The sequence below is a fragment of the Tiliqua scincoides genome, chromosome 4 (genome assembly GCF_035046505.1).
Source record: "Tiliqua scincoides isolate rTilSci1 chromosome 4, rTilSci1.hap2, whole genome shotgun sequence".
In the NCBI taxonomy this organism is placed as follows: domain Eukaryota; kingdom Metazoa; phylum Chordata; class Lepidosauria; order Squamata; family Scincidae; genus Tiliqua; species Tiliqua scincoides.
Genome location: NC_089824.1, coordinates 125,077,943 through 125,102,663, shown reverse-complemented (window position 1 = coordinate 125,102,663; position 24,721 = coordinate 125,077,943). Strand labels below are relative to the sequence as shown.

Sequence of the window (24,721 nt, the reverse complement as noted above, 5' to 3'; positions counted from 1 at the left end):
ACACCGTCTTGTCCATATTCGGCAAGAAGACCAACAAGGCGGCAGACTGGTTTGAAGCCCACTCTGAGGAGTTGACACCAGTCATTGAGGAAAAGAGGAGAGCTCAAGCAGCATACAAGGCCTGTCCCAGTGAGCGCAACCTGCAGGTCCTCCGAACTGCTCGCAGCAAAGTCCAACAGACTGCCAGGAGATGTGCTAATGACTACTGGCTCCAGCTCTGTTCCAAGATACAGATAGCAGCTGACACGGGCAACATCAAGGGGATGTATGATGGTATCAAGCAGGCCCTAGGTCCAACACAGAGGAAAATTGCCCGTCTGAAGTCTGCCACAGGCGAGGTCATCCAGGATCGGGCGCAGCAGATGGAACGCTGGGTGCAGCACTACTCTGAGCTATATTCCAGAGAAAATGTAGTCACCGAAGAAGCACTGAACAACATTGAGTGCCTGCCTGTGCTGGAAGAGCTTGACAGTGAACCAACCCTAGAAGAACTTCACGTGGCCCTGGACTCCCTTGCCTTTGGCAAGGCACCTGGAAAAGACAGCATCCCTGCTGAAGTCCTAAAATGCTGCAAAGAGATCATCGTCACTGAGCTGCATGAAATCCTCTGTCTCTACTGGAGAGAAGGTGGAGTACCTCAAGACATGAGGGATGCAAACATCATCACGCTGTACAAGAACAAAGGTGACAGGGGTGACTGCAACAACTACCGCGGCATCTCTCTCCTTAGCATTGTAGGAAAGCTGTTTGCCCGAGTTGTACTAAAGAGGCTCCAGGTACTTGCAGAGAGCGTCTATCCAGAATCGCAGTGTGGATTCCGAGCCAACAGGTCCACCACTGATATGGTATTCTCCCTTAGACAACTGCAGGAGAAATGCAGGGAACAACGACAGCCACTCTTTATAGCCTTCATAGATCTCACAAAGGCTTTCGACCTGGTCAGCAGAGACGGCCTCTTCAAGATTCTCCCCAAGATCGGATGTCCACCCAGGCTCCTCAGCATCATCAGATCTTTCCACAAGGACATGAAGGGCACTGTTGTCTTCGATGGCTCCACATCAGACCCTTTTGACATCCGAAGCGGAGTGAAGCAGGGCTGTGTTCTTGCACCAACCTTGTTTGGGATTTTCTTCGCTGTCCTGCTGAAGCAGGCCTTTGGAACTGCAACAGAAGGCATCTATCTCCGGACCAGATCAGACGGAAAGCTCTTCAACCTCTCCAGACTGAGAGCAAAATCCAAAGTCCAGCTGAAATGTCTGCGTGACTTCCTCTTTGCCGACGATGCAGCTGTCACTACCCACTCTGCCAAAGATCTCCAGCAGCTCATGGATCGTTTTAGCAAGGCCTGCCAAGATTTTGGACTGACAATCAGCCTGAAGAAAACACAGGTCATGGTTCAGGATGTGGACTCACTTCCCTGCATTACAATCTCTGAGCATGAACTGGAGGTTGTCCATGACTTTGTGTACCTTGGCTCAACGATCTCCGACACTCATTCTCTCGATACCGAGCTAAACAAGCGCATCGGTAAAGCAGCTACCACGTTTTCCAGACTCACAAAGAGAGTCTGGTCCAACAAGAAGCTGACGGAACATACCAAGATCCAGGTCTACAGAGCTTGCGTCCTGAGTACACTTCTGTACTGCAGCGAGTCATGGACTCTTCACTCACAACAGGAGAGGAAACTGAGCGCTTTCCACATGCGCTGCCTCCAACGCATCCTCGGCATCACCTGGCAGGACAAAGTTCCAAACAACACAGTCCTGGAACGTGCTGGAATCCCTAGCATGTATTCACTGCTGAAACAGAGACGCCTGCGTTGGCTTGGTCATGTCGTGAGAATGGATGATGGCCGGATCCCAAAGGATCTCCTCTATGGAGAACTCGTGCAAGGAAAGCGCCCTACAGGTAGACCACAGCTGCGATACAAGGACATCTGCAAGAGGGATCTGAAGGCCTTAGGGATGGACCTCAACAAGTGGGAAACCCTGGCCTCTGAGCGGCCCGCTTGGAGGCAGGCTGTGCAGCATGGCCTTTCCCAGTTTGAAGAGACACTTTGCCAACAGTCTGAGGCTAAGAGGCAAAGAAGGAAGGCCCATAGCCAGGGAGACAGACCAGGGACAGACTGCACTTGCTCCCGGTGTGGAAGGGATTGTCACTCCCGGATTGGCCTTTTTAGCCACACTAGACGCTGTGCCAGAACCACCTTTCAGAGCGCGATACCATAGTCTTTCGAGACTGAAGGTTGCCAATACAATACCTATAGTAGTTAGATCGCACTTTCAGGCTGATTGAAGTTGATAAGCTTTTTCCGTGACTATTTATAAACTTTCATCTTGCCTGATTTGATTAGGAGATCTGTGAAAGGTTTGTTCTTTTCCATATTGAAAAATGATGCCCCAACCTATTGCCATTTTTCCTAATGTTAAGTGTATATCAATGGACTTTAAGCATATGCTTTCCTTTTTTTTTTAAATCTCCCTTAACACATTTTATTTGTTTCTAGAGTGACCCAAGTCGGACAGCACTTTACGTTTGTGCTTACTGACATTGAAAGCAAACAAAGGTTTGGATTTTGCCGGTTATCTTCAGGAGGAAAAGTATGCCTCTGCATTTTAAGGTGGGTAGCTATATATAATAAATTGGAACTTTCCATATTTTGTGGAATATCATTCTTTGGTAATTATTGATAATTATTGATATGTATTAAAATCAGGCTTTCTACTAAACTGAAAGTCTCTGATATGTATTAGTTTGATGCCATCCTATCATCAGCTTTTGACAGTTATAAACTTTTTTGTTTAGTTTTGCTTTTTTGTTTGTTTTCTTCAGAAGGGAAGACGCTTTAAGGAGGTGCTTTGCAAGTATTCCATAGTTTGTCTGACCTGGAAGGTTATACAAGTATTTGTATAACTTCATTTTTTAAAGAACAAAAATTGACACAGGAGTTGCAGATGAAGTAATGAAATTAAGTTCTAGTGCTAATTAGTAGAAAATCTGCTTTTTACTAACCCTAAGGAAAGAGAACATTGTAACAAAGTATATATTAGTGTGTGGAAAATTTTCTTCTTAGTCTCATTCATGCTCGTGTTATACCCTTGAATTGTACATATCTTGAATCCAAGTGAATTTGATCTGTGTTTGTATTGTGGCATTCTTGTGGCCAAGCTAAACAGAGTTCAAATGATATTCTATAAAATGTCTTCAGGAAGACATTTCTGACCTTTTGCCCTCCCTTGGATTCTGGCCTTTTGCCCTCCCTTGCCCCATGTCATTGTCCATTTGTTACATGATTCATTGTTCTAGAACAATGGATTCTGGCCTTTTGGATTCTGGCCTTTTGCCCTCCCTTGCCCCACGTCATTGTCCATTTGCTACATGATTCATTGTTCTAGAACAGCAGGCTCCAAACTATGGCCCGCGGGCCAGATCTGGCGTTATCAAAACCCCTTCCTGGTGTGGCCCTTACCATTCCGCAATACAACCTCTTATTTTTAAGCCAGTCTCCAAAACCCACTCCGGGCAACTGTGTCTACCAAAAATTGGGGCTCAGAGCGTGCTGAGGTGATGAGCAGTGGAAGTGGCTGCCCGGTGCAGGTTTGTGAGGAGATCAGCTTAAAAGCTAAGAGGCTGAGGCATGGAATGGTAAGCGCCAAGCAAGGAAGGCTTTTTCATTGCTCAGCGGTCTTGCGGTTCAGAGATTATTGTTCTAGAATGGCATGGTTGCTACTAATTGATTGTAAGGTTATTTAGATACCTTTTCTTAATGGGGTGCTGCAGATCCTGGCTCCATCTTTACCCAGTGAAGCACTGTGGTGTTCTAGGATTGTAAAAACACACAACATGCCACAACAGAAGGGCTGCTATGGATTGGTGCAGATGTTCCACTGGCTCCTTGTTAACTACACTTAAGAGATTTGGATCCAGTCTTGGGAATGCACCCTTCCTCTTACCAGGAGAAAAGATATGGTGGAAATCCAGTGTGTCAAAATGGTCCAAGTCCTGGTCAAGGTGAGTTCGGTTTTCCACATTTTTGATCTCTTAACTGTGCCTCACAAGGAGCTGGTATTGCATCTATTCCTGCTGCAAGTAGCACTTCGGTTGTGAGATCCTGTTGTACGCTGAAACAATGAAGTTGTAGTATTGCACCCACTTGAAGGGAGCCAGAGAGAGAGAGAGAGATATTCATCATCCCATTGGGAAAAGATGTCTAGAAAACCCACAATAAATAGGTAACAACTGCGTGTTTATTGTTAAAAAAAACAAAACAAAAAGCAAAACCCAGAAGGCCCTTAGTGCTGCTATTCAACAAGAACTATATAATGGAGCAGTAGGGTTTTTTTATGAGCTTGGAACTGTAGGAAGTGACTCATTTGCTGGTATGGTTCAACTGTACCAGAATAAGGTGATCACTTAATGGTAAACAGAAGTGCTATAAACAACAAAACACCACAGGCCAAGGTGATTAAAAATGTTATTACAACTGTGGATTTTCACAGTGAATGTTACCTTGTCATCAGTTTGCTCTAAAATAGATATTAAAACATAAACAGCATGACCACAATAAACTGCTTAATTAAAAGCCAAATGAAAGAAACATTTTGCCACTTTAAAGGAGAGGCTGGCTGCCTGTAAAAGCAGCTGAAAACAAACGTTTGAATAACCTGCCTTGCATATGAATAGGAAGGAGAATGGAAACTGTTCTTGGAGACTTGAGCTAGTGATGGTCATACACAAGTATGCACAAGCAGAGGAAGCAGGTGTTCTAGCCAGTGACACTAAGAGGCAGGGAATAGGTGGGGCAAGAAGGGAGCAGGCTTATGAAGTTCAGTTATAAAGGAGGAGAGCACGTCTAGTTATAAGGGAGTAGAGCATATCCAGGGCAATTGATTAAAAGCTTTTGCAAGAGGCACATATTAGAGCAGCCTATATAGTAGCAGTCTCCAAATTGGAGGCTGCTACACTCCAAAAAAGGCTTTCCCAGAGCAGAATGCGAGCCTCTCTACTGTGCCACTGACCCCCCCCCCCCAAACTGTATGCAAACCAGCCACATCTGCCCAGAAATCCAGGCAAAAAGCCTGCTGGAATGACGGACCCTGGAAGAGGCTGGCTGGCATGCAGTTTTGGGGAGATAGGTGGTATGCTTGGGAGGCTCCCCAGTGGAATGGATGTTCTGCTTACCCAGAGGACGGATTCAGCAGTGCACTGGATCCAGCCCGTGTGACAGGGTATGGAGCGCCGTGCTACATAGAGATGATTGTTACACAGGGAATTTTTTTATGGTATTCTGAGAGAGAGGTAGGTTTATTCATTCAGTTGTGTCTGACTCCTGGCAACTTTATAGGCAAGAGATTGACAATGCCTAGTTTATAATTGCCTTAAGTATTTTTAGCAGTGTATTTTTTTTTAGTAGGCCAATAGTAATAGTTATTGTTATCTAAAAAATTTTTTATCACTAACATAAGTTCCTGGCCCTCTTATTTTATTCTTAACTCTGTTTGCCTTATTAATTGCTGCTACTGTTTTTACTTCTAATTCCTCTTCTTAAATGAGGCAGTTGTTTAGGGAGGATGCAGTCCTATTGGATGCTCAGTGTTGTGCTGGAGCAGCAGAAGACAACTGCTGTCATTCTATCTCCTAGGTATTCCATGTAGTCCTTGACCCCTGGTCCCCATGAGATGTTCTGTCTCCAACCTTAAGCAATAGCCTCTAAATTCTTTACTCCTCTAGCCTTACTACTTGATTTAGCAGTGCTTCAGTATCTTCTGTCTTCTAGTTCAGTGGTTCTGAAACTTCCCGGGAGATTTACTCCTGGGGTAAATCATGGTGGGGGTGGGGGTGGAGGTGGGGGTGGGGCCAGTGAAGTGATCCCCAGGATCATGCCCCTGTGGGGGAAGGAGGGCTATTTTTAAACATGCATGCCCCCAGGGTCCAGGGGATGTGGAGAGCCCCGTGGAGCTCTTGCAGGGGTCTGCACAGCTTCTAAATAGTGAAAGTTGCAAGCGCAATGAAATAGGAAATTCCACTTCCAGTTTACTCATGCTTGCAACTTTCATTTAGAAGCCGCAGGGGGCCCTACAAGCGCTCTGTGGGGCTCCCCACACCCCCTGGACCCTGAGAGCACATATATTTAGGTTAAAAATAGCCCCCCTTCCCCTGCAGGGGCGCAATCCTGGAGATCACTTCACTGCTTTCCCCCTGCCCCCACCCCTTAAAGGGAACAGGGTATCGTTACATGAGCTGGTGGGTCGTGACTCACCAGTTTGAGTGCCACTGTTCTAGTCATTATAGAACCTTATCATATGCTCATTTTTCTGCTATCCCTTTCAAAGGGCCAAACCGGATGTGATTTTTACCCTCCTGTTGTTTGTTTTTGTTAGTAGCAACTTTGGATCTCCTGATCAGGACCACTGTAGAATAGAGGTGATTTATCCTTTCCCTCTCATCTTGGGAAAGGAGCCTCATTGCTTTCAATTGTAAACTGGGGAAGTAAACTGTTAGCACTGTTGGCAGCTTGCCTCTGAGGGCAAAGATCAGTTTTGTGTTTGAGGGCAAACACTGTTTTGCTGTGTTTGAATTTGCATCTAGTGTAATCTAGCAGTCTGGTGTAATCTTGCATCTAGCCCTCAGTAGACTGGTGCATGGACACTAGACCTTTGACATTGTGCTTCTCTACTGAATGTCTGCTCTATGTCCTCTTGCACCAGACCCTTAAACCCTAAGATGTTCCCTTCTGCTCCTGTGTCAACCACAAGTACTATTTAACATTTATCATGGCAAAAGTGCAAGGTACTGAAGGAAAAAAGCACATATTAAATAATTTATCTTGAATTTTGGCGTGTCACTAGACATGAAGTGTCTCATTTTGCATCTGTCTTCCTCCTGTGTACGTTCATTTGAAAGTTCAGGCATTTACATGAGCTGCCCTTTTTCTTCAGTCATAGCATTTATTTCTCAAATGAGATTACAAAATGGTGTGTTGGTCTTGGCATAAGACATTTCCAGACAAAAAGATTTTCAGGTATATAGACCATGATGACTAAGTGGCTTAACAAGCACTGCGATACTGAGTCTAGTTAATCCAAATGGTAAAGTGAGGGACTAGCAGGACAAACATGGGTAGTACATTCTGAACAAGAAATTGTCAGATAGCCTTCCACACAAAATTTGTACTCCAGGGCGCCACCCCTCAGTATATTTTCCCACAATTCTGGTTTAGTACTCAGTTGCACAGTTATTGGTGAGAAATTTGCTATCTGGAACACAACCACAACTTCTTATATTGGACCATGCTGAAAATTTAGTTCACCATAGATATTCAGGGCCACAGTAAGTGGTCTATCATCAGTTGGCAAAATGGAACCTTTACGTTCATGAATAGCATACTTCTAAAACAAGATACTGAGAACAAGCAATAGGGGTGGTCTGTAACCATCATTCTCTGCTTCTAAGTTTCTATAGCCTCTAGATGACTACTGTTGAAAATAGAATACTTGACTTGATAGACTTTTTGGTTGATCTGGCAGGACCCTCCTTATGTTTTTATGGCAGTATGTCTGCCTGCTTTAGTTAAGGTGCAGTCCTAACCCCTTATGTTAGTGCTTTCCAGCACTGATATAAGGGCAATGCAGCTCTGAGGTAAGGAAACAAATATGCCCTTACTTTGAGGAGGCCTCCGTGAGTAACACCCAACTGCAGGATGCAGCACATGTTCCATTGGCACCGCTATGCCAGTGCTGGAAAGTACTGACATAAGGATGAGGTATTCAGTCTGTGCGTCCAGCCTAGCTAGTGAGGCATGGCTAACCTCCAGGGGCGTCACCAGGGATCTTGGGCAGAGAGGTGGCCAGCAGCTGCTGAGCTGCACTGGCTGCCTCCTGACTTGCTGCTTTTCTGAGGCTGAGAACGAGGTGGGTGGAGCAGCGTGAGGTGAGGTGGGTGGGGCAGTGTGAAACATGGTGGGGGGAGGTGGGAGAGAAGGCTGGCTGGGCAGGCAGAGGTGCCGCATCTCATCATGGAGCTCTCTCCATGTGCAACCTTGCCACAAGGACTAAATTTCCCAGTGTGCCTCTTGCCCTGGGCATCCTGGGATTGGTCAAGGCTGGAGAAGAGATGAGTGCGGAGATGCTGCATCTCATCAGCACAGGGGCGCTCCTGGCAGGCTTCAAACTGGGAGGGAAGAGTAAGTACAGGCAGTGCAAAGCTTTCCTCTGCTACTAGTGGGGAGAGGCCAAATGCCCCAGCTTGTACCCCTCTGTCTTGCCTGGGGGAGCAAGGGTGGCATCTGCATGCTGGGTGTATGTGTGTGAGCAGCCCCCATCTACTTTGGGGTGAGTTGTAATCTTGTTGGGTGTGGCTGCAATCCTTTCCACACTTTCTTGGGAGTAAGCCCCATTGGCTCAAATGGGGCTTACTTCTGAGTAGACCTACATAGGCTTGGGGGTCTGTGTCAGCTTAACCCAGGGTCTTCACCTTTCTTTTCCCCCCTTCCCCCCAAAAAAAGCTTCTCTTGATGGCTTTGTCTCCAAAATTGATTAAAAATTTAAATCCCCATTTAATTTTAGCCATTCCCCCTTTTCCTGCTGCCTCCTTTTGGGGGGGGGTACTGTGTTGGCTGCTATTATAGGACAAAAGGCACATTCCTAGCTAGATCTACTCAGAAGTAAGTCCTATTGTGTTCAATGGGACTTTCTCCCAGGAAAGTGGGGTTAGGATTCCAGCCACTCAGATGCTAGGTCTCAGTTTGCATCAGTTTGCAATTAGCAGATACACACAGAACAAAGTCTTCCCCTCCCCCAGCAGATTCATCACTTCCCCCCTCCCTTTCCAAATCCCTCCAGGTGTACTGCTATCAAACTCAGGGAACAATCCTAACCAGGTCTACTCAGAAGTAAGTCCTATTTTGTTCAGTGGGGCTTACTCTCAGGTAAGTGTGGTTAGGATTGTAGCCTCAGAGTGCTGGCAGCCTTGTTTCTAGTGTATAATTATAACACCTTCATCCCCATTTTGGGGGTAACTGAGGTGAGGTGTTGTAATAGGGAGCCGTGGCCAATGGCTACAAGGATCAGGGGAGGCGTGAGCCGGAAAAGTTCGAGAACCACTGACTTAAGGGGTTAGGATTGCGCCCTCAGATACTTATGTTTTTGTCTGCTACTTTGCAGAAGTAACTTATGAAATTAAAAGAGACAAGCTATAATTTTCCAGCAAGCTTCATAAGACCACTGCCCTTATTTCTTCATTTGTAACAATTTCAAATTTATAGTGCAGTATTAAATATTTTCCAGGCCAGCTGTTTTTTAAAACTGTATGTATTGGTTGGGAACACATTCATCTTTTACTCTTAAGGATGAGGTAAAACACAACATGAGTGTAAGGAGTATTTTTCCAGGCTGCAGGTCTGCCCTCTGGTTTTTAAAAAATATTGAATAGTTAATAAGTTATAGATGGACTCCAAAGAGGTGATGATTGCAGATAGGGAAATAAATTGAAAAGCAAATTGCATATAATCTGAAAGCAGTGGGTAATTATAGATGACAGTTAGATAAAAAGATTCAGGTAGACTAAATTCAAGTTGTCATGGTATTCATCTTTATTCATTCTTAAATGTATATGCCAAGTTTTTCTCCATAAAGGCTTTCAGGGAACTATAAACATTCTGAAACAACAATAAAATTAAACACTGTACAATCTGTAGAAATGGAAGGTAAAACGAATGGCAGCAACAGGTATCTAGATACACAGAGCTCAAAGATGATGGAAACTCTCCATCTTGTCTGCATTAAGTTCCACTTTATTCACCCTTATTCAGTCCTAACTAACTTCCTTTCAACATTTTTAATGTTTAATATTGAATGTTTAAGATTTCTTATGAATTCATTATTAGACAATAACATAAACTTTAAAATCCAGTTAAAACAAAGTTATCATTTGTGAAAGTAATTAGTAACATTAAAAAAAATCCTGTAACATATCATTGTACATATAACATGAAAGTACATTATCCTAAATTGAGGAACTGCTGCAAAACATAAAAAGGTAAGAATCAAATTCCAGTAGGCCCATGGCATCCACGGATTTAACAAACTGCAGATCAAAAATATATATTTTTAAATCCCTTCATTTCTTCCTTCCTTCCTTCCTGGCTGCCTGTGCTGATCTTTGAAGCACACTGTGTGCATTCACCCTGGTTCATCTTCCTTCCCTCTCTGCCTCTCACAGTACTTCATCCAGCAGCTCTTTCCAGCTTGGACAGGCTTTGGACAGAAGCAGCCAACCAGCCCATTACTCGGATAGGCTGCCTGTTGGTCTTAAAGGCATCATTTTAAAAAATGATGCAATTTTATAGGGCAGCAGTTCCCAAATTTACTGCTGCTGTGACACCCTTGGAGCCTGGAAGTAAGTGGTGATGACATCACTGCCATTTACTTCTGGGTTCTGAGGCCAAATGCACACCAAACAGTAGGGGTAAGAGGGTCAGAGTGAGCAGGAGGGCTTTCCCCACCATGTAGTTGTCACCTGCTGCAGCTCTGCCCACCACTTTGAATGGGGCAGACACAGGGGAAGGGAAGAGGGTGGATCAAAACTGGGAAGGGGGTGGGTTTAGTCACAGCAGCTACTGCTCCTTTCAGGGCTTTGATCCACCTTCACGGGTCCATGTGCCAGCTATGGAGTTGGCGCAGATCTGAGTAGACCTGGTGGTCTGGCCTGAGATTACCCAGGGGAAGGAAACAAATGATTCCTCGCCTCAAGAAGGCCTCCAGAGGCTGAAACTCCCCCACAGAATACAGCTGCCTCACCACAGTTAGGATTGGACTGTGAATGGTTAAGTAGAGATTGCCAAGATGTAATTTTCTGACTGCGCGTTGAAAAATTTCACTGAAGTAATTAGTGAATTTTGTAATCAAGTTTGTGGTGCTGGGTAATTCCTAAGCAGGTGATAAAGTAATTATAATGGCTCAATATATTTGTGTTGTATCTCAGACAGACCAAGAGGGGAAAGTATATATTTACATAAAAGGAAATACTGTAGGTCGCGTACGTGGGAGGTTTTCAGAAGCTCAGGGAGGCTGTACGCGACCACCCTGGGCCTCAGAAAGCCTGATGGAGGCATCCAGAAAGCATTTCCAGTTTTCACCACATAGAAGTGCTTTTCAGAAGGCTCAGACAGGCCTTGTGAGGTGTGGGGAGACTGCGTGTGGGTCCCCCCCCCAGTGCCTCAGAAGGCCTGCTGGAGTCTTCTGACATGCACTTCCATTTTTGGGGGCCCATGGATTCCATTATCCAAAAATATCGGTTTCCACAGAGTTCCAGTAACTTCTCCCCTGTGGATACTGAGGGCCAGCTCAGTAATGCAGACTGTTTTTGTTAGCATCAATACATGTTTCCAACACTAAGAAAGACTCTTTCCTTATTGTGTTCATTTTTAAGGTTCTCTTGAAAAATTATTTTGAAAAAAAATTAGCAATGCATCTCTTTCTATCCCTCTACATAATGTTTAGTAAGAAAAAAATTATATGACGTTGTAAGGTTGCAAGGTTTATGTCTACTGCTCTACTTATTTGACCTAAGGTTGCAAGGAGACCTGCAAGATAATGACATCACCCATTTTACCGTTCTAACTGTTACAGTGACAAGATAGGCCACTGCTTTCAATTATGATAGTGCACCTTCTGTAATATTTAACTGCAGGTCCGGCCTTAAAGGAAGAGACGTCTCCGTCAGTATGCATTTAATATTCTTGAATTTGAAGAAATTAGATTTACACTAAAATGTTGCTTTACCTCATACCAGCTACTAAAACAAAAAATATCTCTAATAAGAAATAGTGGTATAATAACAAGAAATAAGAAAGTAAGGTACGACACAAAATCATGACACAAGTGATCACCAGAACTTTCTGTTGGTTTTCTGTGTATTGATTTACATTATGGCACTTTAATATTGCCTTTCTCTTAGCTGGATCTCTTTGTCTAGATTTCTACTGTTGCCAAGGATTTCAGAGGACTCTTCATTTAACACACTTTTCATTATTTCATTAGACAGAAAAGAATGCCTCAAGATTTTTTAAAAATATACTTTTGTGTGTGCTGGTTCTATGTTGAGCTTTTAAATTTCATTTTCTGCATTAATGATCATGCAAACTTGAAAATTCTGCTCTAAATGGTTGGTTAATTTTGATGTTCCATTGTTAAGTATTTGGATATATACCTTTTGTAATGGTCCCTTGCATATGAAGCCTAGGTATAAATCTCCCTAAGTGACTTTAATAGAAAGCTTGAAAATAGTTTGACTGGGGTTCATTCTGTTAAACTACTGTCTGTGTCTCTTTCTGACCTTATGCATCCTGAGAAATGCAAGTAACATCATTAAAAATATTCAGCCTTGGATTTGATTAATGAAATTTTATGTCTGTAAAATTGTCACCTACATTTCTAAATGAAATGTTCTAATAAGGTAGACAGGTTTATTTGGGAAGCCTTTGTAGTTCTTCATCTCAGACGGTGCTTGAAGCTCTCCCCCCCTTTTCCTTTAGGCAAATCCCTCAGAAGCAGAATGTTTCAATTTTACACATTTTGTGTCAATTTTCCAGACAGAAAAGTAGCCCCTAGACATTAGACATTTAGCTACGGAAAGGCGGTTTCCTTAGTTTTATTTGATTACTAGAAGTTAGATTCCTGCTGATAGTTCAGGACTGTTAGTGGTTACCTGACTGTTTGACAGAAAACATTTCCTTTCCTTTATTTAACCTTTGACTTGTGAATATAAAAGCTTTATCAGAACTGTAGTGGAAGTGCAAGCGAGGTGGAAGTCTACTTAGTGTAACAAAGCTGAAGAATGGCTTTGAACGAAAGCCTGAGCGCCTGTCTTGTGGCTTCTTGGATTAAAAGAATATGCTAAATACGTTTTTAATTAGCAATGAAATATCTGGTGCTGTTGTTTATATGACGGGCAAGGCCACGTTTTAGGTAGGATCTAATGCATTTTAAAAGCATAACACTTCCACATTCATGATTGATTTTGCAGATTTTTTTTGTTTTCCAGTTTTTGTGCTTTTTATGGCAGGCAGGAAATTCAATTAAGCACTCTTAGAACCACTGAAATTAGCAGATACTGATTAAGCTTGTCTCTACCATTCAGCTTTTGCACTAGTAAACCCTAGGATGCACTCGTGATCCTAGGTTTTCTCTGACTTCATACAGTGCCAAGCACAAGGGTGCTCAAATTGTTATCCACTTTTTAGTGTTTCTATTCAGTTATGTAACTGGTTTAACTTCAGCAAATGTCAAGTTCAGTAAGAAAGTTCTAATGATTCAAAGGATAAAGATCACCTTCGCTCACAATAGCTTTTAAGTTTAAAAAGAATAATTATTTTTGGAGAAGAAAAGGTTAGGGAATTGCTAGTACTTGATGCTGACAGTCTCACTTTAAGTTTGGCTTCATACATGCAGTTAACATGGTAAAAAGTATGTACACTGACATGCACAAATGCCGTGTTTCCTGTATAGTGGTCAGTGGCTGGGAGTAATTGGAATTCCGTGGAGCTCTGCTGTTAGCAGAAAGCAATTCTGTTCGTGAAGAAATTCCATCAAGGATTTCTGATTCCAGTAATTCCCCCTTCCAGCTGAAGCCCCTTCCAGCTGAAGCCCCAAGTCCACATCTCACATCATTCCATGGAGTCCCTCAACACTCAGCAGTGGCTTTACATGGAGTGCAAAAAAAAGAAAAAAAAAGAGGTGGGACAGCTGAGTTTCATGAGCAGAATCCCATTCAGTATACTTTAGATTCAACTTGGTATGCATGGGAAAAGTACTGGACAAATGTTTCTGAATGGGCAGGTTCAATCTTGCATACATGAGAATTAATGGTGGATTGTACAGGGAGCAAGTAGTTTGGTGCGGAGTTGAACAGTTACCTCCCTATAGTGCTGCCTTATTAGAAATTATGTGCAGGGGGGCCCCTGTATCCACAGATCCCGTACCTGCGGATTCACTTATTTGTGGATCAGGTCCCACCACACCTCTCCTGTGTGCCCCCTGTGGAGGCAAGGGGAGCTCTGCTCTCCTTGCTTCTGGAGAGTCCTCTGAGCCCAGCAGAGTCCGCAAAAGTCTGAGCTCTGCTGAATTCAGACTGAGCCAGACAATGTAAAAAGTCAGTTCTGGAGATTTTAAAATATCTTATTAGGCATTTGGAGGCCTGGGGAAATCCTCCTTATAAGGCATTCAAAACATCATTTCCAGTTTTATGGAGAAACTGGAAGTGACTTTTTTCACTGTTGGGCTCAGATGGATGTTTGTGGCCTTTGCTGGGCTTAGAGGTGGGGGGGGAGGTGGGAACCAAACACCTGAGAATGCAGGGGCACGCTTGTACTCTTTTTGAGCTTATCTTTGTATTACCAGCTATGACAGTGTGCTGTCACAAAAAGTGACATAATACTTTCTCATTACAGGAATGTTTGTGGGAATTATGCTGGTGTATATTTCAGATGTTTGTGTTTGTTTTTGTTACAGTTTTCCTTTTTGAGTTATTGTAAGTTATGGTTCAGTGTGATATTCTGATTTTAAGTAAAAATAACAAAGAATTGTAGAACCTTAAAGACTACCCCAATTTATTTCAGCATAAACTTTTGTGAACTGTAGTCAACTTCATCTGACACATGATGATTTTAAGTAGTGAGCTCCGAATTATATGAGAGTCCATTTGGGGGCTTTAACCATTTAAGGTTAAGTATAGCTGTTGAAGCATTTCATCTGTGAAAGGAAAATAATTCTAGTACCTCATATTTCACTGTTCAGTAAACAGGATACCTTTGCCTTTTAGTTCTGAATATCTTTATGTGTATGTGCATGCTTGTGTTTGACAATTTATTAAATGTGTCGTTTTGCATCCAATAGCATTGAAGTGATATATTTTCAATAGTATTCATTAAACATTCTTAGAAAAATTTGACACCTCCCTCCAAAGAAATAAGAAACAGCAGTGTGCTTTTAAACTAGTTGCTTTTAAATCATCAACAAATGGGTTGCATCCAAACTACTGTGAAGGCAGATTATGGATAGATATGGATAGAGATTTTTCTACTTCTCCTCCTCACTTCAGCTCATCTGGTCCACAAAAAGCCATCCATGAGGGCCAGGGAACCCTTGGGAACAAAATAACATGTGGCACAGAGAGTTGTAAAGGTAGAGAGAAATCTACTAAAATTGGATTGGAGACACCTTACTCAAAGAGAAACTTCTGCTCATATAAGGTGACTCTACAAGATTTCATTAATTCCCATGTTCCCTACAGTCGTCCCGTTTCCCCCCCCCCAGATCCCATTGTATGCTATTCTGGGAGGTCACATAACACTCAGGAGCAATTTTTCTGGGAGACATGGGGGGGAGGAGTTAGAAGAAAAACCTCCTTCCATTAGGTTCTTTTCACTTTTGCTAGTCTTTTATTTCATTTATTATTATAATAAAGGAAAAAGGAAAAGAAAAACACAGTAAAAAGAGAGGAAAAAACAGACAGCAACATTAAAAGTACATAAAAATATAAAAAAATGCAAAGAATACCTCTAATAATGTAGCACGGGTGAAGTTGAATGTTCTAATTACTTATAGCTTTATCTCTTAATAATATAAATTTCCACCCACATGGATGTTATATCTCCAACAACCCCTCTCCTCAATATAAGTTTTCCATTTCAGATTAATGTTCTCTATTCTTTGTATTCTATGTAATCTTCAAATTATTTTTATGTTTTATTTTTATTTTTTATTATGCTAGTTCTTTCTCATGCAGAAAGACAATAATTGATTTCCAGTTCTTCATAACATTTTTTGTTGATTTCTCTTTAAGTAAAGTCATAAGTTTGTCAACTTCTGCAAAGTCCATAACTTTCATCCACCATTCTTCTATCGACGGAATGTCTATAGTTTTCCAATATTGTGCATAATGTGTTCTAGCAATGTTGTGCATAATGTGTTCTATATAAAATCATATATATCATTTTTCATTTTCATTTCATAACATTTTTCTACATGTTCATCTATCATGCCCAGCAAAAAGTCTTCCGGTTTCATTTGCACATTTGTTCTTAAAATCAGCTATATCTGTGCATGCATCTGTATCCAGTACTTTTGCTTTAGTACATGTCCACCACATATGATAAAATGATCCCTCCTGTTTTTTACATTTCCAACACTTATTTGACATATTTTTGTACATCTTTGCTAACATACTTGATATATACCATCTGTTAATCATTTTATATATATTTTCCTTGATTTTAACATTTCAAGTAAAATTCATATGCTTTGATCATAATTTCTCCCATTTTTCTGCTGAAAGTTCATGACTCCTATTTTTTATCCTATTGAATCATACATTCTTTAACATGTTCATCTTCTGTTTCAGATTTCAGCAACAACCTATAAATCTTAGAGATTATCTGCTCTTCGGATTTTAATTGTTTTTCCAATATTGACTCTTCCTCTTCAAATCCATATAATTTTTTATCGATTTTAAATGATTCTGATATTTATACAAATAAAAACTATTGACAATTAAAACCTTCTTCTATTAATTCTTCTCTAGACTTCAACTTATATTACCCCCGTGTAAAAGTCAGTAAGTTTCTATATAATAACCATTTATATCCCTGTACTGTACCCAAATCAAAATGTGCTTCTTGTGGTGAAGTCTAGTGGAATTTTTCTGTAAAACCTATTTTTATATTGGTTCCATATCTTTACAATGCATGCCTAGCATAATGATTCTTACATTCAATATTTACTTTTACTTCATCATGCCGTATATATCCATGCCAATCAAATCTTAAATCGAGTCCTGCTAAATTCAGCAATTTTCTATTTTGCAATAAAAGCCATTCTTTCATCCACAGAAAACAACATGATGCATTGTAAGTTTTCAAATCTGGCAACTCTAGTAGTCCTCTTTCTTTTGCATCCTGCAAAATCTTAAATTTTACTCATGGTTTTTTCCATTGCCATATAAATTTTGCCATATCTTTCTGCTGTTCTTTAAAAGGTTTATCAGAGAGTAAAACTGGTATAATCTGGAAGAGAAACAGCATTTTTGGTAATACATTCATCTTAATTATAGAAATCCTTCCTAGAATAGATAACTTCAATCTTTGCATTGGTGGTTCAGTGGTAGAACGTTTACCTGCCACTTTTGCTAGATTAAGACGGAAAAAAAAAATCATTTGAAAACCACTTTCTGTTTATGATTGTAAACAGGGAGTGGGTTTCAGTTGAGTTTTTTTTAGTATTACATAGGCTTGGGGAGCCCTGCAGGGCACACTCCCCCCCCCAAAGGTTGGCACCTCTTAAGTAAATGAAGCCGCTCCCAGAAGCATCACTATCCTGGGGATCGCATTGCTATCTCCCCCCCCCCCACTTAATTAAGTTCTCCCAACTCCCTTGTAGGAGTTCGGGAAGCACTGCTTTAAGGGGCAGTGGTGGGATTCAGCCGGTTCGCACCGGTTCTGCAGAACCGATACCTAATGTAGGTATGGTTCGCAGAACCGTTTGCTAATGAGCGCCAGCGGAGAAATCGCTCGTCCAAGTTGAGCGCCTCCCTGCCCGCCCGCGTGGATGAGCCAGCCTGCGTGGCCCCCGGGCGGCTGAGTTTGGGCAGGAACAGAGGCAGCAGCATGACTCCCCTGATGCAGAGCAGGAAGCAAGGAATGCCTTGGAGAGTTGCAGCGCCCGGGCTTTGTTGGATGTCTGCCCTTGTGCCCTCGCCCAACAAAGCCCAGGCGCTGCAACTCTCCGAGGCGTTCCTCGCTTCCCACTCCGGATCAGGGGAGTCATGCTGCTGCCTCTGCTCCTGACCGCACTTGGCCGCCAGGTTGCTTTCGGCGGGAAAGTGCTCGGCGGCGGCGGCAGCTCAGGCCAGCGAGACTCCCGAGTGCTTTCCTGGAGGCAGCAGCCTGGCGGTTCCAGCCGCTGCGAACCCCGAAGCCAGGCTCCTTGAAGCTGTCCGGGCCGCCCCTCGGAGGAACATCTTCATCAAGGTAGCGACTCATTTATTCCCTCTGGGTGTGAGTGTGTGTGTGTGTGTGTGTGAGTGTGAGTGAATGTGGGGTGAATGAGTGAGTGTGGTGTGTGTGTGTGTGTGTGAGAGAGAGAGAGAGTGTGTGTGTGGGGGTGGGTTGTGACTTTGTGTGAGTGAGTGTGGGGGAAGTGTGTGGGGTGTGTGTGTGAGAGAGTGGTGGGTATGGGGTGTGTGAGTGTGGGGTGTGTGTGTGAAAAGGTGGGTGTGGGTGAGTGTGGGGTGTGTGGGGGTGGGTGAGTGTGTGTGAGTGAATGTGGGGTGTGTGTGAAAGGGTGGGTGTGGGTAAGTGTGAGTGTGTGGGGTGTGTGTGGGGGTGGGTAAGTCTGACTGCGTGTGAATGAGTGTGGGGTGTGTGCGTGTGCCCCCACTTTTCCATCATTTCCTCCCATGTTCTCAGGACTATTTAGAGACACTTCCTCAGCTTAAGACTAAGTTGGGAAGGAACTGCCACTGCGCATTTCAACTTACATTTCTTGCGCCGCCACCCACAAACAACTAATATATTGCAATGCACTTCCCCTTGGTGCTTACCATCTGGTAAGAAATCACAGGTCGCATTCTCTCCTTAATTACCTTAATTACACTAGATGAGTGCCCACTGCCTCCCTGTCCTCAGGCTTTCTGAGGGCCAAAGAAGCTGTGCACTGCCTCCCTGACCCTTAGGAGGCCTTCTAAGGCATCCAGAGGGCCTTAAAACATCACTTCCGGTTTTTCTCTTTCCCTCCTGCTGTGAGGATGATACCATTCACACGTGACGTTTGCCTTGCATGGTGTTCCCGCGAAGGAAACAATGACTACACACCCTGCCCTGTGCGCCTCTTGGCTCTCCAGGGCTTTGCTGCTGCCTCTCACTCAAGCAGACGTGCCCGCTTGGGCACACTTTGTGCAAACACGCGTCTGGGGCGCTTCTTTGGTTTACCAGCAACTTCGTGGGGAGGTGTTCCGTAAAAAGGTGTGTCAAGGGGCACCAGCTCTTTCAAGGAGGAAAACCAGCTCCGGGAAGGAGTGCTGGAGTGGAGCTGGTGCCTGACCCGTGGCTTGGAATGCCTGCAGGTTTACCTGTTATGGTAGCAAGCAATGGGCCCAAAGAGGAATGATGCATTGAGGGCTGAACCCAATCCGTGGTCTACTCAGGAGTAAGTCCCCTTATAGTTAATGAAACCGCTGGGAGATGTCATCCGGGGGTTTGGAGTGGGGTGATCAATATGCTGATGACACCCAGCTTTAACTCTCCTTTCCTCCAGACTCCAGGGTGGCGGTTGAGGGCCTGGAGCGCTGTCTGGAAGCAGTGAGGATCTGGATGGGGGCTAACAAGCTAAAATTAAATCCGGATAAGACAGAGGCTCTCCTGGTTTGGAAATCCTCGATGCAGGTGCTGGATTATCGGCTTGCTCTGAATAGGGTTGTACTTCCTCTGAAGGAGCAGGTCCGCAGCTTGGTGGTCCACCTGGTGGCGGCTGTGGCTAGGGAGGCCTTCGCTCAGCTTTGGCTGGTGCGCCAGCTGCGTCCGTACTTGGATCGTGCAGACCTGGCCATGGTGATCCATGCTACAGTGACATCGAGGTTAGATTACTGTAACGTGCTTTATGTGGGGCTGCCGCTGAAGACGGTTCGGAAACTGCAATTAGTGCAGAATGCGGCGGCCCGTGTGGTCACTGGAGCTAGGCGGTTTGACTCTGTCAGCCCACTTCTCCGGGGGCTACACTGGCTGCCCATTCGTTTCCGGGCCCAATTCAAGGTGCTGGTTTTGACCTTTAAAGCCCTATCCTGCTCTGGGCCAGGGTATTTTAGAGATCGCCTACTCCCGTACAATCCGGCTCGTCCTCTCAGGTCATCAGAGAAGGCCTTTTTACAAGTGCCGCCGCCTAAGGAGGTACGTGGGGCAGCGGCAAGAAACAGGGCCTTCTCAGTAGTGGCACCAACGTTATGGAACTCCCTTCCCCTTGACTTGAGAATGGCTCCCTCTCTTGAGACTTTTCGGCGAGGCCTGAAGACCTTGCTGTTTAAACAAGCCTTCTGACTTCATGGCCTTTTTAACATCTTTTATACATCTTTTAGTTGCTTTTTTACAGGCCTGATTCCTCTAAGAACTGCTGTTTTATGCTCTTTTTTATTCTGACTTTTTATCTGACTACTGTTTTTATGGTCTCTGTTAATGTGTTTTTAATATGTTTTTATCTGTTTGTTAAAATATGTTTTAATCTGTTTTTATATATTGTAAGCCGCCCTGGGTCCCTTTAGGGAGAAGGGCGGGATAGAAATAAAGTTGTTGTTGTTGTTGTTGTTGTTGTTGTTGTTATTATTATTATTAGGGCTTACTCGCAGGTAGGTGTGGAGAGGAGTGCCATCTTGGAGCCGAATCCTATGCTTGTCTATTCAGAATTAAGTCCCATTATAGTCAGTGGAGCTTACTCCCAGGAAAGTGTGGATAGGATAGTGTGGATAGGATAGATAGTGTGGATAGGATAGATAGGAAAGTGTGGATAGCCTTGTTTCACAGCACAGTGACAACAAGAGAGCAAGATTTAAAACCAGTTTCTGCCTGGCCCACAGATGTACACTTTTGGTCCCTGTTGTGTATATGCAACATTGGGCAGAAATGGCTTAATTAAACTACTTCTGATTTTTTTTTTTTTTCTAAAAAAAGTTTTGAGATTCAGCTGCAGGTCAAAGATGCTCTGTGGCAGAAGAGGAGCCACAATAGTTAATGCTACTCTTACATCAGAAGAGTTTTAGGGCCCAATCCTGTCAGCTTTCCAGCACTGATACAGCCCTGAAGTAAGAGACCAAACATTCCCTTACCTTCTGGAGGCCTCCGTGACTGCCCTCCCTACCACAGAATGCAGCACCTACCCCTTTGGCACAGCTGCATCAGTGCTGGAAAATTGGATAGAATTGGGACCTCAATCTGGGGATGATCAGAAGTGATGCCCACCTTCTCTTCTGTTGACCAGTGAGGGGGTGGCTGACCACATGGTCCATACTGGGGGGGGCAGTATTCCCATCAATTATCCAGACACCCATGGCCCCCTGTACCCTTTGCAGCCTTGCCTGCTTTCACTAACTTACCTTCGAAGTTCCGCTGCCTTTCATATGTCTTAAAATGGTCATTAGGACATAGAACCTGTTGTTAATTTATTTGAATCCCACCACTGATAAGGGATATATGAAACATAAATGAATTTTGTGTTTAGACTTGATCATTCCAAAGATTCCCGATTATGTATTTGCAAGTATTCCAAAGTATGGAAAAATCCCTTATCCAAAGTACTGGTTCCATGTGTTTTGGATAAGGGATCCCCAGCCTGTATGCATCATCTTGTATGAATTCTAAGGCAATTTATAAATATCTAGAAGGGAATGTCAAAATTTTGATAATAAGAACTTTTAATCCCAAAAACAGATTCAACAGTTACTTCTCTTGCTTGCTTTTCTTAAAAGTTATGTTTTTCCTTTCAGCTATTTACCATGGTTTGAGGTATACTACAAACTGTTAAATTCTCTGGCAGATTATTTGGCGAAAGAACAGGTAATTTTATTATTACTTCTCTTCATTAAATGTGCTTTTGTTAGAAGCAATGCTGTTCAAACAGTTCAAAGGTTTGGGCAATAATTCCAAAATGTGTTTAAATCACTATGTACATTAGACCATTTTTGTTTCATTTCAGTTTTATTTCCTTTAATTCTGTTGTAAAGTTGGAAGTAATTTGGTAGTTAAATTTTAATAATCTGCCAAGAATATATATTGCAGTAAAGAGTCACAAAATATGTACTGAGGATGAGGAGCATTTATCTCATGTATCACTCTACTTCTCCCATGCCCATTTCTGAAGTAAATAGTATACTCTTGTATGTGGCTCCCTCAATGTGTGTGATTCTATTCACATGTGACTGCAAGCTCCTTTGCTGACATCTGATCTAGGTTGGAGGGAGAGGAAGAAGCATTTTCGTAGCCCTCAACTTGTACATTTTCATTTGAAGAGAACCTTTATGCCTTCACTCATATGTGAGTAGGCTATCCTTTGTCGTTCAAAGAAATGTGCATTGGTTGAGGGCAAAGCTTGCTACCCTGAAGTTGCTCTTCTCACCTATGTATGTGCACCCTGACTGAACATATGCGAAGGTTTAATGTTCAGAAGCATAGTGAATATTCACAAAAATGGATAGAGCTGTGCAAGAATGGTGAATATAACTGAGAACCACTGGTGTGGTAGGAGAATAGAAAGCAGGCTAAAATATTATTGCTCCTACTTTTTGCAAGCAAATTCTTTAGCAACAACTAAGCTTTGCTAAATGATTAATACTTTGATGTGTTCATAATTAGTCATAGACATCTTTCTACAAGTTTACTAAATATGTTGGGGGAGGTGCAATCATCTTACGATCTCTTCTCCTGACTTCTGCCTCTTAATCTAAAAATGTTAGTTGAGCCTACATGTGTATACATATATAGGATTTCTCCATACAAAAAGCAGGGTCCTTGCCATACAAACATGAAGGTACCATTATAGATAAGAATAGGCTTTATATTAAAAAATTCATATTATTATTATTATTATTGATTTATATCCTGGCTTTTTGCCCCATGGGCACACAAGGCAGCTTACAACAATTGAAAAATACAAAATTAACAATTAAAAACAATAATTAAAACAGTTTTCAAATAATTAAAAATCTAAAACAAACCCCATGGATTCTGATATAAAAGGAGAAAGAAAGCCAGCCAGTCTGTCAACAGTTAAAAACTTTTTGAAATAAAAAGGTCTTCAGTCCACACCGAAATATTAGCAAAGAGGGAGCAGTTCTCAATTCTAAGGGGTATTCCAAAGTTTGGGGGCCACCACCGAGAAGGCCCTCTTCCTGGCCGCTGCCCCTCTCACATCTCTTGGTGGCGGAACAGTCAAAAGGGCCCCCCCAGATGATCTAAGAGCACAGGCAGAATTGTAAGGAAGAAGGAGGTCCCTCAAATACCCCGAGCCCGAGCTGTAAAGGGCTTTAAAAGTCTAGCACCTTGAATTGGGCCCAGAACAGAACCGGCAGCCAGTGTAGTCGCCGAAGCAATGGCTCGACAGAGTCAAACCGACGTGCCCCAGCAACCACACGAGCAGCCGCGTTCTGTACTAGTTGTAATTTCCGGACCATTTTCAAAGGCAGCCCCACGTAGAGCGCATTGCAATAATCTAATCTAGATGTCACTAGGTTACTGTGGCCAGGTCCATGCAGCTCAGGTACGGTCGCAGCTGGCAAATCAGCCGAAGCTGAGCAAAGGCTCTCCTGGCCACCGCCGCCACCTGGGACTCCAGGTGCAGCTGTGGATCCAGGAGAACCATATGGTGCTTATATTAATCTTATTCTATTTGTATAGAATTGTACAGGTAAAACGGTAGTGTAACAGCACTCACTGAAATGGCTTAGATCGGTGGTTCTCACACATTTAGCACTGGGACCCGCTTTTTAGAATGAAAATTTGTCAGAACCCACCGGAAGTGATGTCATGGCCAGAAGTGATGTTATCAAGCAGGAAAATTTTTAACAATCCTAGGCTGCAATTCTACCCACACTTACTCAGGGTTAAGTCCCATTGACTATCATTAGTATACATAGTAGCTTGTTAAAAGTACAGGTCTGTAACATTTCCGCAATTGCAGACATACCTTGGTAGCATCAAGTCTAATATATTAAAAATAAAATATTGAAATGAATGGGGACCCTCCTGAAATTGTCTTGTGACGGAACTAGTGGGTCCCCACTCATAGTTTGAGAAACACTGGCTTAGACATATTGCAGGCTCCATTCACTGATAAATTGAGAAGGTTAGAACCTTCTATCATTTCATGCCACAATGGGAAAAAATGCTGGATGACAAAATTTTGGGTAATGATTGTGCTCTCTGTTTAGATTTACAGCCCAACCCTCTCCAACCTCCCCCATGCTGATTCAGCGGTGCCAGTGCAAGCTCTGCTGCATCCTCTGTGGGTTGTTTGAACAGGCTGGCAGGTTTCTCAAGGTAAAGGGGCATTGTTCCCTTGCCCAGGAGTAAGCCCCAGTCTACTTGGACCTGCATGTGTGAAATTGCTGCCGAGAGTCTGAGTGGATTCACGTTTGCAGATCTGGTCTGGAAATGGAGATAAGATATGGCATGCACTGTTGCTGTCTATCTTGCCCCCCTTCAGACCTGATCTGCCCACCCGGCCCTCCCTCCACACCTCTGCTGCTTGGTGTTGAGCTTACCTGCTGCAGCACGTATTGAGTCCTGCGCTGGTACCGGCAGGATGGCACAGATCTTCCCACTGATGCTACTGCACTGTCACAACCTGCTTTACGACATTTTTGCAACAGCCTGTGCTAGTGGAGCATGAGGGTAGGAGTGGACAACTCCTTTTGTTGTTAAGTAAATTAGATGACTACTGTTTCTGAATCCTTTACTGCAGTATATTTTTAGACTCTCCATACTCTGATATGTAGAAATCGTTACTGGAGCTCTCGTTGCTTTTTAAAATATATTGTAGTACTATAGGGGAGTCTCATCCTGCAACTGTTAAGTTAAAACATTATTATTATTATTATTAACAGTATTTATATACTGCTTTTCAACTAAAAGTTCACATAGTGGTTTACAGAGAAAAATCAAATAACTAAATGGCTCCCTGTCCCAAAA

General features: G+C 43.1%; 1 protein-coding gene across 2 annotated transcripts in view; it reads left to right on the top strand.

The window, feature by feature from the left end:
• The window catches only part of DENND1B (DENN domain containing 1B), a 251,161-nt gene that overhangs the window by 91,367 nt on the left and 135,073 nt on the right, over positions 1–24,721 (top strand). For both annotated transcript variants that reach the window (XM_066623653.1, XM_066623652.1), the window contains exons 5-6: positions 2,507–2,620; positions 21,523–21,592. In XM_066623653.1, the coding sequence (XP_066479750.1) occupies positions 2,507–2,620; positions 21,523–21,592 (184 nt within the window). The remainder of the gene's footprint in view (positions 1–2,506; positions 2,621–21,522; positions 21,593–24,721) is intronic.